Raw genomic sequence first — 13986 nt, 5'->3', positions numbered from 1 at the left:
TCCCTAAAATATAAAACTGCACAACCTTCCAATACTCATTTAAGTTTGACCAATTTATCTGCTTGAGCAAATTTAAACTGGCCTATTAAATTTAATGGAAGTTATAACCACTAAACAGATACCATCTATTTACATCCTGGACGTTAATGATAAGAGATATTTGAAACAAGGAAAAACACAAAATGTAGGTTTAATTGGGAATAAATGCCACAATACATGATTTAAGGATAACATTATGTAAACAATATACTAATACCTCTTTATTCAGGCCAACAGGACATTCTCTAGAAGTGAGTTTTTCCATATTACTGTACCTCCTCCTCTGCAGACTTTAAATTGTTTAGTCATTTAGAGAGAAAATGAAGCTCATGAAAACGCACAGAGGATGTTTGTGTTGCTTGATGAAACACCACCACACAAAAGGTTTCTGCACACACAGTTTTTAAGGGCAAAACGTCAATTTTAATAAAAATGACCATATAACATTTATTAAAATCTACTAAAATTACAATTTTGAATCTACTTCCTTTCAGGCCCATGATGTGGGGTGCCAGGTCCCAGTGTTGAAAATAAATACATCTCATCGTTGTTGTAGACTGAAGCTGCAGACGTCCTATTAACCTCCTTCCTTATTGTTCCGTTTCCCTGTTCTTCCTCTTCTCTTCCTGCAGTCTCTTCAGCATTCACTCAAGCTATTTCTCACAGTGAAGCAGATATGAACAGGGACACACACACTTAACAGCAGGGAATCATGATCTGAAGCCACAGGAGGGTTAAAATAACTTTACATTGTGTGTGTGTGTGTGTGTGTGTGTGTGTGTGTGTGTGTGTGTGTGTGTGTGCGTGTGTGTGCGTGTGTGTGCGTGTGTGTGTGTGTTATCGCACTACATATTAAAAAAATGCAACATGTTTAAATATGCATGTGTTTGTTTTTAAAAAAGCAGAGTCTTTAACCAGCCTGCTGATGTCTCGGCTGACATGCACCTTGCAAGCCATTGTAAAAAGTGTGTGTTCTTCATGTAGTGTATCATTTGATCATATGAAACGTAACAAACAACTATTCTTTAAAAGAAAAATAATCAGTAATTTTTCTGTCCCGTGAAGGAAAAGTTTTATATTTTAGTAGACGGAGTATGTTTTTTTTTGCTTTCTTGCTAGGAGTTAGATGAGAAGATCTATACTACTCTCGTGTCTGTACGCTAAATATAAAGCTACAGCCAGTAGCCGGCTAACTTAGCTCAGCATAAAGACTGGAAACGGGGAAACAACTAGCATGGGAGCAGAGTCCACCTACCAGCACATCTCACTCATTAACACGTTGTGTCTCAGTTAAAAGTGTGTAGTTTCCTGTGTAAAAATGACAATTCTGTGTTTCACAGGAGGGATACCTGCTAAATCTTTTCTAGGTTCTGACCAGTAACATCCTGGCGTCTCCACTGGTTGCCTGGCAACTGATCCTGGCCAAATTGTAGTTTGGCACATTACCCCCCATAAAACTACAAATTGTCGTTTTTACACACAATTTTAAGCATTTTTTTACGGTGTAAACATACAAGACACAACATGTTAGTGAACTTTAAAGGTGCTGGGAGGTAGGCAGATTTTGTTACCTTTGGACAGAGCCAGGCTAGCCGTTTCCCCCTGCTTGCAGTCTTCATGTTAAGCTAACCGTCTCCTGATTTGAGCTTCATATTTAGCGTACAGGCGTGAGAGTGGTATCAGTCTTCTAGTCTAACTCTCTGTAAGAAAGCAACAAAGAGTTTTTGTTACCCAAAGGGTCAAGCTATTCCTTTTAAAATGGCTGCAAGAAAACAAGAAAAATAACAGACTGTGTCTTTGCAGGTGTGTGTGTGTGTGTGTGTCCTTTGCGTCTTGTAAAAAGTTGGCGACTTCCTTTTCATAATTTTCACAGACGTCACACCCATTGACCGTCATTGATGATTTAAATACTTATTCAAAGACCCCTAAAAACAGATGCCACTAGTTAAATAAAAACAATGTGTGTGTGTGTGTGTGTGTGTGTGTGTGTGTGTGTGTGTGTGTGTGTGTGGGGTCAAGGGCTCTCCAGTAAAACCTTTCTATACTTAAATTAAAAAATACAGTTGGAATTCATAAAATACATTCAGTCTCTTTCACACTATCGGCGGGAGAATCTGTTCTTGAAAGCTTTGATAGTTTTGGCCATCATGGGGGCGATTTCTGCAAGAGGAAACAAATGGTTGGTGAGATTTAAAAGAACTCAAAACATAATTCTGGCTCTTTTTATGAGCCTAAACTCAGGACTGTTAACACACACACACTTACTTTTGACCTGTGGCTTGTCCCGGGCGGCAGGTCCTCCTCCTACTCCTCCTCCTCCTCCTGATCCTCCTCCTCCTGGTGCTGAGGAGCGAGACGAGCTGGGAGAAGGGTTAAGTTGGGAGGAAGAGGAGTGGCTCGATTCACCAGAGTAATTTGCGGGAGCTGGTCTTATTCTGAAAGACACAGGAAGAGAAAAAAGTCAGTGACTGTGCTAAATCTAAAACAAAGGGCCACAAAACACTGAACTAAATCAAGAAGTGCAGAAAATAGACTTCATTTCAAATTTCTATCAGGGCTGAAACTAATGATTAGTATTATTATTGATTGTCTACTGATTTTCTTTCCAATTACTGATTTATCATGTATTATAATGTAGAAACACAGTAAATCCCCACATTTGAGAGGCAGAGAACAGAGAATCTGGTTTCTTTTTGCCTTGTAAATTACATAAACAATTTATCAATTATCAAAATTGTTCTCAATGAATTTTCTGTTGATCGGCACTTCATTTCCATACATACGTTTGGAGAAAAACCTTTTGTTTTAAATGCATGGCTAATTAATTAGGGTATTAAATGCGTAAAAATATGTTTAAAAATGCTGTCTTTATAAATTATGATTTAAAGATATGCAAAAATATTTGTCCAGAATGAGTGTGAGTGTCATTAGTAAACAGTAGTTGAATATACAGCATATCTTGAAACACACGTGTCACTAATTTTGTGAAATTAGAGAATACAGAAAATGTACAACCTTTGTCAAATTAGAAAAATACATAGGTTTACTTTTAAAAACACCTATTGAAAAATTTAGGTTAGCATTATCACCAAATATTTTAATATATTCATAAGGTCTGTAATTATGACACATATTAACTCCCCTGATTAACAGTAAATACACCCTTGGAGAAACCCTGTGCATACATAAATAAAATATTTATGTAAAGTGATCTCTCTGTTTTATGTTTAATCTATCTCAACAGTGCCACTTCATCACCAAATTCAAGTCATAAACCTAAATGCCAAATATGTCAATATGCTGGATGTGATACTGACTTGATGGGAGCTGCAGCTGCGGTGGACGTGGCCGACGAACCACTGATGGTGCCGAACTTCTCCTGTCGGCGGCGGACGTCACGTGGCGGCTTGGCGACCGAGTTCACAAATGCCATCTTAACCTGCCGACCTGCCAGGACAACACGCAACACTCACACTAAATCACCAACTCTCAAAGACCTTAAAAATAAACATTCAACATCAATCTGAGAGTTTTTTTTCTTCTTTTTTTTTAACGAATGTCCATTGTTGTCACTTTCTAGTGCTCGTTAATATAAAACTATAAGTGACTCGATGCTTCTCCCACCTTTTGGCTTGTTGGCGTGGGCGGAGGAGATGTTCTGGGTGAGCATCCTCAGTCGCTCCTCGCGCTCGTCGTGCAGCCTCAGATACATCTCCCTCCACGACTCGTACTCCTGAGGAGACTCGCGCTTAAAGTCCCGCTGACAGTGACGCATCCACAGCTCGTCAGATTCCTCCGTAAACCACTAAAAGAACAGAGGAACACAATCAACAAGAAGTGCCATCAGGCTTCTCAGGCTTCCTACACACTGTGCTCGTCATGCTATAGTTCTTTTTCCTCTCGTCTTTTTCAATTAGAGAGGTAAGTCATTTGTTTCTCTGACTTTGTTGGGTTCTACTTGTTATACCAGTGTTTCCCCCAGTGTATTGCAAGCCTGGTGACCCACCGGGCCCAAGTAGCCCCCCACCAGTCTTAAATCACTGGGAATTATTTTGTAATGTATTTTTAAGACGTCTTTAAACTACAGTTACAGTGGGGCGGCTCGGTTGGAATCTCCAGTTAGCTTTAAGCACTGACCTAACGTAGAGCTCTATCGGTCTTATAGCTTTTTTAAAACCCTGTATACCTTGCTAGTTAGATTTGTTTGCCCACCCTGAAATCACACTGGAGCTCCATCTATTTTAAAGCACTTTATATATAAACACCTCAGTTGTTAAATCTGAGCATTCTGTCTCTGTGGCTGTCTAGGACTTGGGTAAGACAGGTCTTTTTCATGTTGTGTCTCGACCACCCCTAGACGGAGCATAACACTATGGAATGCATTATATTGACCTGGGTATAGAAAGACAAAGTGTGTGTGTGTGTGTGTGTGTGTGTGTGTGTGTGTGTGTGTGTGTGTGTGTGTGTGTGTGTGTATGTGTGTGTGTGTGTGTGTGTGTGTGTGTGTGTGTGTGTGTTACCTGGTTGCTCTGCTCGATGCGGTACAGCTGCTCTGGTGTACATCGCTCCAGCACCGGCTCCAGGATCTCGAACGGCACTCCTCCAACCTCAGCGATGGCTGAAAGAGGCACAGAACAGTCACATCTGCGCAACAGTGTTTATTTGTCTTAACCACCTTAAGATAACAGGTTGGGAAGTTGGGATGTGTGACCACAGAGGAGTTCATATTGACTCTCAAACATTTGTCCGGGGATCATGTAGACCTTCCGTTTATCTTTTATTCTTTGTGGTAAGCCCCACCCTCTGGCACCTCTATCACAGTTCCACATTTGTATAGAATACAGAATGCATAATAAAACATAACATTATCAATACATTTAAGTGCTTATTTTATGGTATACATAACAAGCTTGTGACAACATTGAGCTCTGGTGCCACCTGCTGGAAGACCCAATGACTGTTCTGTAGCTTTGTTGCTCCTGAATATAGAATACACAGCAGCACCACTCACAGTCGATGTTGTTCTGCAGCACACGGATGCACTGCTCATACAGAGTCATCATCCTGGGCAAGTAAGCTGTCTTTGATCCCGAGTACACCACCATCTTAGAGTTGAATCGCTTCCCTGTGAACCCGGAATCTTCCTCGTCGTTGCAGACAGGAACTGAAAGTAAAGAAGGGAGTGAAAGTCAGACAGTGTGACACCGAGCAGGGCAGGATGAACTCTTTACAGATATGGTGACACTGACAAGAAAGAAAAAAACACAAGAAGAACTAGATTATGCAAACATTCACTTGTTCGCACAGCCTACAATTTGGTATTTGACACCCAAGTTTTGTTTAATTGAGTCTAAGCGACCCCAGTAGGGCTGCAACGAGCGACTATGTTTATTGTTGATTATTTTCTGGATTAATCAATTCGTTTTTTGGTCTATGAAATGTCATAAAAATGCCGAAAAATGCCGATGAGTGTTTCCCAAGGCTAAAGATGACGTCCTCAAATGTCTTGTTTTGCCCATAACTCAAAGATGTTCACTTTACTGTCACAGAAGAGAGTAGAAACTAGAATATATAGGGAATAGAGAATTTTTCTTCTTAAAAAAAAAAAAAAAAAAAAATGACTCAAACCGATTATTCGATTATCAAAATAGTTGGAGATTCATTTAATAGTTGAAAACTAATCAATTAATCTTTGCAGCTCTACCCAGAAGCCTCCAGGCCTCTGAGGTTCATAGATGCACATTTACAGTTATGTGTTGGGAGATACAAAACATTCATCACTGAAATGAGCAAAGCAATTGGTGAACTTTCAGAAAATTCAAAATGCAAATTCAGTCAATATCTACACATGTGCTCACTCACCTCCCTCAGTACATTTACATAGACACCAGAAACCAGATTACGCAGGTAATCAGAGAACGTGTTTACATGCACTTTAGTAACCTAGTTAGTTACATTGAATCTGCATAGACGGTCAGTAATATTTCGCTCCTACAGCTGACCTTATTTTGGCAGCATGGCTTGCTTATTACAAGTGTATTTATAGACATTTTCCATATTAGTAGTAGTAGTAGGGTTAGATTCTGTTTGTGCCATATCTCCCTGCAGTATTTAAAATGTATCCAATAACAAAATAGCGCAAAATATTTCCATATCTGGTTGACTAGACCTGTTTTTAATTAAAGAACAACACCGCTAATAAAGCTCTGCTAACTGGCTGACGAACACTTTGCATTTCCTATAACTTCTTCACAATAAAAGCATCCTGCCGCTTTGCCAGTGCCTTGCCTTGAAAGCATTCAGTAAACAGTAAAATAAGACAGATAAGATAATTTAAAGTACAAACAGGAACAGCGAGGGTCAGAGTGACAGTGGCTGTGGAGTGAAAACTCAGCTTCTCTTTACAAATCAAATGTTCAGCAGGAGAAACAAACTTATTTAGCATTCTAGAGGCTACTTTGTTTAAACTTAAGTCAAACTTTAAATGGAAACATTTTAAATATGAGAATTATTTCTCTGTCTGAAGTCGTTGTCCTGCATTTGCATTGTAATTGTAAAAATCCAATTAGAAACCCTATTACCCGTATAAATGGCCAAGAAATCAGCGCGCTCCAGGAGAAATTTAGCTGGGAAATTGTGTTCCTCTAATCCCTGTCCCACTTCCTTACAGAAATCAGGTTTCCTGTAAATTAGGTTACTGGAGAAAGTTGATTGGAACTTGATTGTTACTCAATAAAAGCATCCCGCCGCTTCGCCAGTGGAAATGTTTCACTGTGAAGCAGCAACAGCTGGAAAGGTTGGGTTTGCATTAGCAGTTAACTCCAAAATGACTAAAGCACTTTGAATTGCCTTGTTGTTGAAATGGGATATATAAATAAAGCTGCCTTGCCTTGAAAGCATTCAGTAAACAGTAAAATAAGACTGATAAGATAAAGTACAAACAGGAACAGCGTGGGTCAGAGTGACAGTGGCTGTGGAGTGAAAACTCAGCAGGAGAAACAAACTTATTTAGCTTTCTAGAGGCTACTTTGTTTAAACTTAAGTCAAACTTTAAATGGAAACATTTTAAATATGTCTGTCTGTCTGTCTGTCATTTGCATTGTAATTGTAAAAATCCGATTAGAAACCCTATTACCCGTATAAATGGCCAAGAAATCAGCGCGCTCCAGGAGAAATTTAGCTGGGAAATTCCTCTAATCCCTGTCCCACTTCATTACAGAAACCAGGTTTCTTGTAAATTAGGTTACTGGAGAATGTTGATTATCACTTGATTGTTACTCAATTGCTGCACACTGCATGGTAGTCACAACTCCACAGAAGTTCATAAATGACTCAAGCATTGACAGCAAGAAAATACAGGTTTCATACGGTTTCATTGTTTGTCTATGAAATACTAGAATGGACTACGAGTTGTATAGTTGTAAAAAAAATGACGGTAGCCTAATGGTCATTATTTTAGAGAAGAAGGAACGGTGTCTCATAAACAAGACATGAATTATTAAGGTGAGAGCGTTACCTTTCCGTCTCTGAGGGGACAGCGGAGTGACATCGATGGAGGGCAGAGGTCTGTAATAGGGTTGAATCGCTGGCAGAGGGATTTCAGGAATAGTCGCAACGGCCTCAACCCCCTGCAAGCAAATAAACATAAACATTAACAAGCAGGATCTGATTACAACTTATCAAACTAAAGGTTTCATATACAATAATTATAAATCAAGGCACATTAAAAGTTGGTAGGCAGAGAAAAGCAGTCAAATTAAAAAATAAGCTTTCTTTTTGCGACGACGTTTTTAAATAAAAACATTGATACCACTCTCATATGTTAAATATGAAGCAACAGCCAGGTGAGCTGTTTCCCAGTTTCCAATGACAAATTATTTTATTAGACTGTTGCAAGTTGTAGAGAAACCACAGAAAGAAAGCTTTAGTTATACTTGAGACTCTAAACTTGTTTAAGCCTTTGAAATCTGCCGGTTCCTGCTCCTCCCTGAAGGATCTTGACAGTGGAATAAGCTACTGCTGCTGGGAGACAAACTTTTTTTACAAAATAAAAGCAGTAGTGGGTCAATAAAGTCTTTGAACCAGATCTCAACAGATTTTTAACATTTAAAAACGGCGGGTTTAAATTTAGAGCTTCAACAATTAGTCGATTAATCAAATAGTCGATCAACAGAAAATTTGTCAGCAACAATTTGGATAATCGATAATCTTTTCCCTCATTTCTCAAGAAAACATGCCAAACATTCTCTAGCTTCTTCAATGATAGTGAAGTGATTATATATAAGGTTTGGACTGTTGGTCGAATAAAACAAGCAATATGAATACATCACCTTGAGCCGTGAGAAGTTATAATGGGCATTTTTCTGATATTTTATTGACGACTTCTTTTAAATCCGGAAGATAAATCGGTAATGAAAATAATTGTTAGTTACAGCCCTACTTAAATTATACTGAAAAAAATCCAAAGTAAATGTAAAATGTTCTTCTCATAATGTCTGCTGCTGTCCTTACCTTCTTGCGTTTTTCATGTGTTGCCGAACTGGAGCCTGAATGTGGCCTCTTGGTACTCTGAGTGCCGTTAGCCTTGCTCCCTTTTGAGGAGGAGGATGAGGGGGCAGGCGGAGGAGTGCGTGAACGATGGGAGGACGACGTGGAGGAAGAAGAGTGAGGCGGTCGACTGTGTGACGAGGATGACGATGATGATGGCTTCTTCTTCTTCTTGACAGGCGTTGGGGCGTCATATGTGAGGAAAGACTCAAACGACATGGTGGGAGTCTCAAAGTCCTCTTCCTCCTCTTTGGGTGGAGAATCCTTCGGCACCCGCGGTCGCCCTGGAAACACAGAGGCGAATGGAAACGTTAGATGATGCAGTGAATCGTGGGAAATAAAGAGCCAAGTCCTAAGTGACTTACAACTACCAGAAGCTAAGACATGGTGAAACCTTCCAAATAGTTGGTTGGCCGGATCAAACTAGGGCTGCAACTCACGATTAATGTGCCAATTATTTTCTCTATTAATTGATTCACCGTTTAGTCTATAAAATAGCGAAAAAGCCCATCACAAGTTCCCAGACGTCTTCAAGTGACGTCTTCAAAAATAGTTTGACAAATGAAAAAAATAAATATTAGTTTACTAAAATATGTGAAAAGGAAAGAAGATAAGTCTTTACATTTAAGAACAGACATTTATGCTAAATTTGGCTTAAAACTACTTAATTTAAAAAAAAAAAAAAAGAATTATAAGTTTGTTATTTCCTGTCAGTTACTTAACAAACAGATTGTATCTCTACAGGATGTTGCTGAATGAATGATGAAACAGAAACTGGTGCACAGAGCTGCACAACTAATCATCAAATAAAAACATTGTTATTATTTTTGGCTTCTACGGTATAATGACTAAAGGTTTATGAAATGCAATTGTATTGTCCGCTTTGTGTTTACAATAGCATTTCTGGAGCACCAAAACAAGTGCAAAGTGTTCATAGCTGTAATTAACTAATCTCTGCTTTCCAAAGATGAGCAGGTGTAATGTAACTGCCTTCTTCATTAGTAATACATCCTTTACATTTGTTGTTGGCTGTGGTATAATTATCATAGAGTCCAGTTTTATTGATCATTAGCTTTAAGAAGTCACTCCATCTCATCGCCTATACCTACCAAAACGTAAATGTTTACAAAACAGGAAGAAATTCTTATTTAAATTTAAGGTTTTTGTACATTTGAGGTTGGTTTTTTTTTAGGTTTTTGTTGAGCAAAAGATGAAAGTAAAGGCAGTTTTTTGCAATTTGAAATCTTCAATAAAAGTTCAATGAGATAACCTACTGTATAAGGTAAAGAGATAAACAGTCCTGATTTCAATATTGTAATCATAAAAGTCATTTCTGGTGTATACTACTGCAGCCCTACTTGTGCAGCCTTAACCCGTTTTCCCATTTTTGTTTCCTCTTAAGTAGCTATAATATTCTTATTTTACGCGGTCTAACAGTATCATAAATATATTCTGTATCTTCTTGTTCCAGCTCTTTATTAAAGCAATATAATGTTTACACACTGTTTGCCTACATTGCCTCATAAATTTCAGATAGAAGAAAAACAGGAAAATGACTCTTGATAAGACTGTAACCAAAGTATCTCAGGTGTCACAGTGAGCCTCTTCCATCAAACACAAACTGATCCTATTTATTTTTTGGGTTTTATTTTTAACAGGATAGCTCTCCTTACATGAAAGGGGAGAGAGAGGGGGAATGACATGCAGCGAAGGGCTGCAGGTCGGAATCGAACCCGCGGCGTCGAGAACTGAGTCTCTGTAAATGGGCTCTACCAGGTGAGCTACCCAGGCGCCCATCAAACACAAACTGTACGTTCACAAACACACTCACCATCATCGCCTCCTTTCTTCTTCTCCTCCCTCTTACTCTCATGTGTGGTGGACTTCTTGCTATGCTTCGCAGACTTCAGTACTGGACTCTGCTGTCTCTCTCTGTCTGCGCTGCGTTTCTTCCCTTCACCATCTTCCCTTCCTCCTCCTCGATCGCTACTCATCTGTGCATGGCGTTGCCGCCGCTCCTCGTCTCTGTCCCTGTTTTTGTCGCCGTGGTGGTGGTTTTTGTTGGGTTCTTTGTTTGGTTTGGTGTGGCGGACCTCTTTGCGAGGAGGACTGGGCTCAGGCTCAGGCTCAGGATCAGGTTCTAGTTCAGGTTCCAGGTCAGGCTCAGGGCTCTCATACTCGTCCGACTGGTAGCCTCCTCGCTGTGGAGGGCTGTACTGCTTGTGTTGAGGAGGTGAGGGCGAGTAGTTCGTGTGATAGCCTCTCTCCTCCTCCTCCCCCTCTTCCTCCTCTTCTTCCATGAAGGAGGGCTCTTCCTCAGGGGAGGGCTCCCGGGTGCGTCTGTGGCCTCCTCCACCTCCTCCTGCCTCTGGCCCTCGAGGGTGTGTGTGCGAGCGCGGTGCCTCTTTGACGAGGCTGTTGGTGGGTCTGAGGTAGAAAGATACACAGTGGTGAAAAACACCAGTCACAGTACTGTTGGACTCAACTGCAGTACTTCAACACAAATGTGATGTATTGGTAATATGTCTGGGAGAGAATCAATATTATTGTTTATCGTCTTTCAACGATGTGATCATACCATGTTCTGTTATCCGAATTAATGATTACAAGCAACTTGTAATTACAAACTAACAATGAGTTTTTAAAGCTTTAAAAAGGTTTCTTCAATGTACTACCTAACAGTGGAACTGACGTCCAGCAGCCTTAATGGACACTGTTTCCATTTGGGGAGACATTGCACTACCACCACATGTATGTTTCTGGTGCCCGTAGTTACCAGATACTTTGCAGATTACATTTTTTCATGCAAAATATGCAATAAATCACATGAAGCTTTAGGAGTTTAACCGACCCAACAACAACAACAACAACATGTATACGCCTCTTACGAGTTAACATGTCAATAATGAAAAGGACAGTTCTTCACAATGGGCCACATTCACCAAACGTTCTTATGAAGAAATTTGTTCTTATACCCCACTTACGCAGTTTTCATGAAGATTCTGGCCTTCAGCAATGTTTTCTTATTTGGGATATGTTCTTAGGTAGGAACAGAATCTACGCACATTCCAGAGCACTCTTACGCACTATTGAGAGCTGACATGTTTGAGCAAAAAAAGTAGTAAAACCATTTTACTCAGTTCTAATTTAATATTTATATCCTTTATAATTTTGTAAATAATTATTTTACACAATTATAGGTTTGTTTGTTTTAATAAATACACACTACAATTACACTTCTGCTAATTTGTAAAGCACTTTGAATTCCCATTGTGAATGAAAAGTGCTAGGCCTATATAAATAAACTTGCCTTGCTTTTCCTTCAATTCTCGTCAATAATGTTAACGGGGATCCTTGCCATCCAATAATAGGTGATTGATCGTGCTATTTATACGCCCAAAGTATGCATATTTCTGCGGACTAGGACTACACCACACAATGGCGTATTTACAGCTGCTGCGGTGGCCAGCATCTGTCTTCTATGTTTAGAAATATTTTTCTTGCCTCAGATTTCAGATCAAACCATTTATTTTTTACTTCATCACTTCTGCGCCCTTCTCCAGACACAGCGTTCACTGCATGAGTAATTGCATTCTATGCATCGGTTTTATTTGCTGCATGTATCCACTGCTGACGCTACTAAATATGATGTCTCGTTTTTCACTAACTTCTTGCAGCTGCACCTCCACTTCAGAATTACTAAAGTTTTTCTTTCTTTTGGAGTCGAGGCCTTCACAGTCTTTACCACGTCTTTTCAACATTTCTCTTGTGTGCTGTGTCACAGTGTACACACAGCCCTGTCATCCCATGCCCTTTTATGGGAATTAACGGGGCGTTTACCTATGCTAAATAGGAGCTACGGGCACAAGCTTTCAATTTACGAAGGCATTAGGATTCATCATTCTAAGAACACACCTGCGAACAATTCTGCTGTTTAAGAAAACATCATGAATCAGACGTAGACTTTTCTTAGGAACTTTCTTAAGAACAAATTTAAGAAAAAACTTAGGAAGATATTGGTGAGTGAGGCCCAATGATCCCTTTATTCATAAAGCTGGATGCAAACAGAACTAATAATAAATAAATAAATTGAAATAGAATGAATGATGGTCGTGATTTATCTCGTAGCTGGTTGGTTGGGTTCCACGCCTAAAACTCTTTATATAAGCATTTTCTGAAACATCAAAGGAGCAATTGAAAGGGGAAAATCACTTCCGGAACCGGAGCCGTTTAAAAGGCGGGATGTTACTTATGAGCTCTATTGGTGCATAAAGTTGGAGCTTTTTATTTCTCATTTATATTTAGCAAGCTGGATTTTAGTCTAGTTTTAGTCAGCACTCATGAATACTGTATATATGAACTTATGACCCTTACCTTGTTTATATTTTTGTAATGGAGTATATTTTGGATGTCCGTTTATTGAAATTACTTAAATTTTATATTTGTCGCACTCTCTCTTACTTTGTTCTGCAACTGCTGCACAACAATGTCCATTGGGATAAATAAAGTTCTGTTTTATCTTATTTTTCTGAACCTGAAAGAAAAGTTGATCAGGAACAAACCTTCAAGAAAGGTCAACTATTGATTACCTCTCCCTGGAGTTTGATGTGCTTGCTTCCTTTCTCATAATGTCTCTCACCTGAAACATCATCTCAGCAGCATTACTCAACTAAACATGCGCCACAATATGACTCATCTTCAGAGTGAATGTGGTCCAAACTGGAGTTTATTTGTTTAAAAAAAGACCACTAGGTCGCCTGGGGAGAGGAAAAACTGGGCCCCTGTTGATTGACAATAAGTTACAAGTAGATGGTGCATCTATATTGTATATGATCATTGCAGAGACAGAGACATACAGTAACGGGGACATGAGAGCTAAAGCATGGAGCTCTCCACTCCTTACTACTGTTTGCTCGTCTAGGCACAGTAATGCAGAACATACCTGTCCGCAGACTGTGGAACCAGTTTTTTCCATTTGGCTACGAGGCCTTTTGCCACCTCTCCAGCCAGTTGATGTTTCCTAAAAGAATTCACAGTCTTCCCGACTCCAGTTTCCTACAAGAGAGAGCAAAAACAAAGTGAAAACATGGGACACTGATCACTCTCTCTTTCTCCCATCTAAGCCCAGATTTACTTTTTTTAAATCAACAACACATAAATTTAATGAAATATTGTTTCGATTTATACTTTTAGCCTAAAAGTCTTACTTTACTTAGATATGAGAAGCGTCTGACATTCTCTTATATCTTGTCTGTACTGTATGTGTTTTTACTTTTCCAGCTGTTACCATATCTTTGGCAGCTTCAGCTGCAACATGTCGAGGCTGTGCTGATAATTGCCATAAATCTCATATGACAAGAAAGAAAAAGCTGACTGAGCACAAGGCATTTTTGTTCCCAT

The 13986-nt window shown here is 39.4% G+C and overlaps 1 protein-coding gene and 1 long non-coding RNA gene across 2 annotated transcripts in view; one reads left to right on the top strand and one right to left on the bottom strand.

The window, feature by feature from the left end:
* Positions 1-171: 171 nt before the first annotated feature.
* The window catches only part of eloa (elongin A), a 17786-nt gene continuing 3971 nt past the window's right edge, over positions 172-13986 (bottom strand). The window contains exons 4-13 of the mRNA XM_031295647.2: positions 13529-13641; positions 10418-11013; positions 8551-8870; positions 7556-7667; positions 5051-5203; positions 4560-4657; positions 3664-3844; positions 3357-3486; positions 2305-2474; positions 172-2199 (exon numbers count right to left, since the gene is read on the bottom strand). Coding sequence (XP_031151507.1) covers positions 2138-2199; positions 2305-2474; positions 3357-3486; positions 3664-3844; positions 4560-4657; positions 5051-5203; positions 7556-7667; positions 8551-8870; positions 10418-11013; positions 13529-13641 — 1935 coding nt within the window. The 3' untranslated portion in view covers positions 172-2137. The remainder of the gene's footprint in view (positions 2200-2304; positions 2475-3356; positions 3487-3663; positions 3845-4559; positions 4658-5050; positions 5204-7555; positions 7668-8550; positions 8871-10417; positions 11014-13528; positions 13642-13986) is intronic.
* The window catches only part of LOC116047126, a 22433-nt gene continuing 21824 nt past the window's right edge, over positions 13378-13986 (top strand). The window contains exon 1 of the long non-coding RNA XR_004104332.1: positions 13378-13391. This is a non-coding gene — a long non-coding RNA (uncharacterized LOC116047126). The remainder of the gene's footprint in view (positions 13392-13986) is intronic.

This window comes from Sander lucioperca, chromosome 14 (genome assembly GCF_008315115.2).
Source record: "Sander lucioperca isolate FBNREF2018 chromosome 14, SLUC_FBN_1.2, whole genome shotgun sequence".
Classification (NCBI taxonomy): domain Eukaryota; kingdom Metazoa; phylum Chordata; class Actinopteri; order Perciformes; family Percidae; genus Sander; species Sander lucioperca.
Note: the sequence above shows the minus strand (reverse complement) of the source record. Positions and strands in the feature narration are given on the sequence as shown.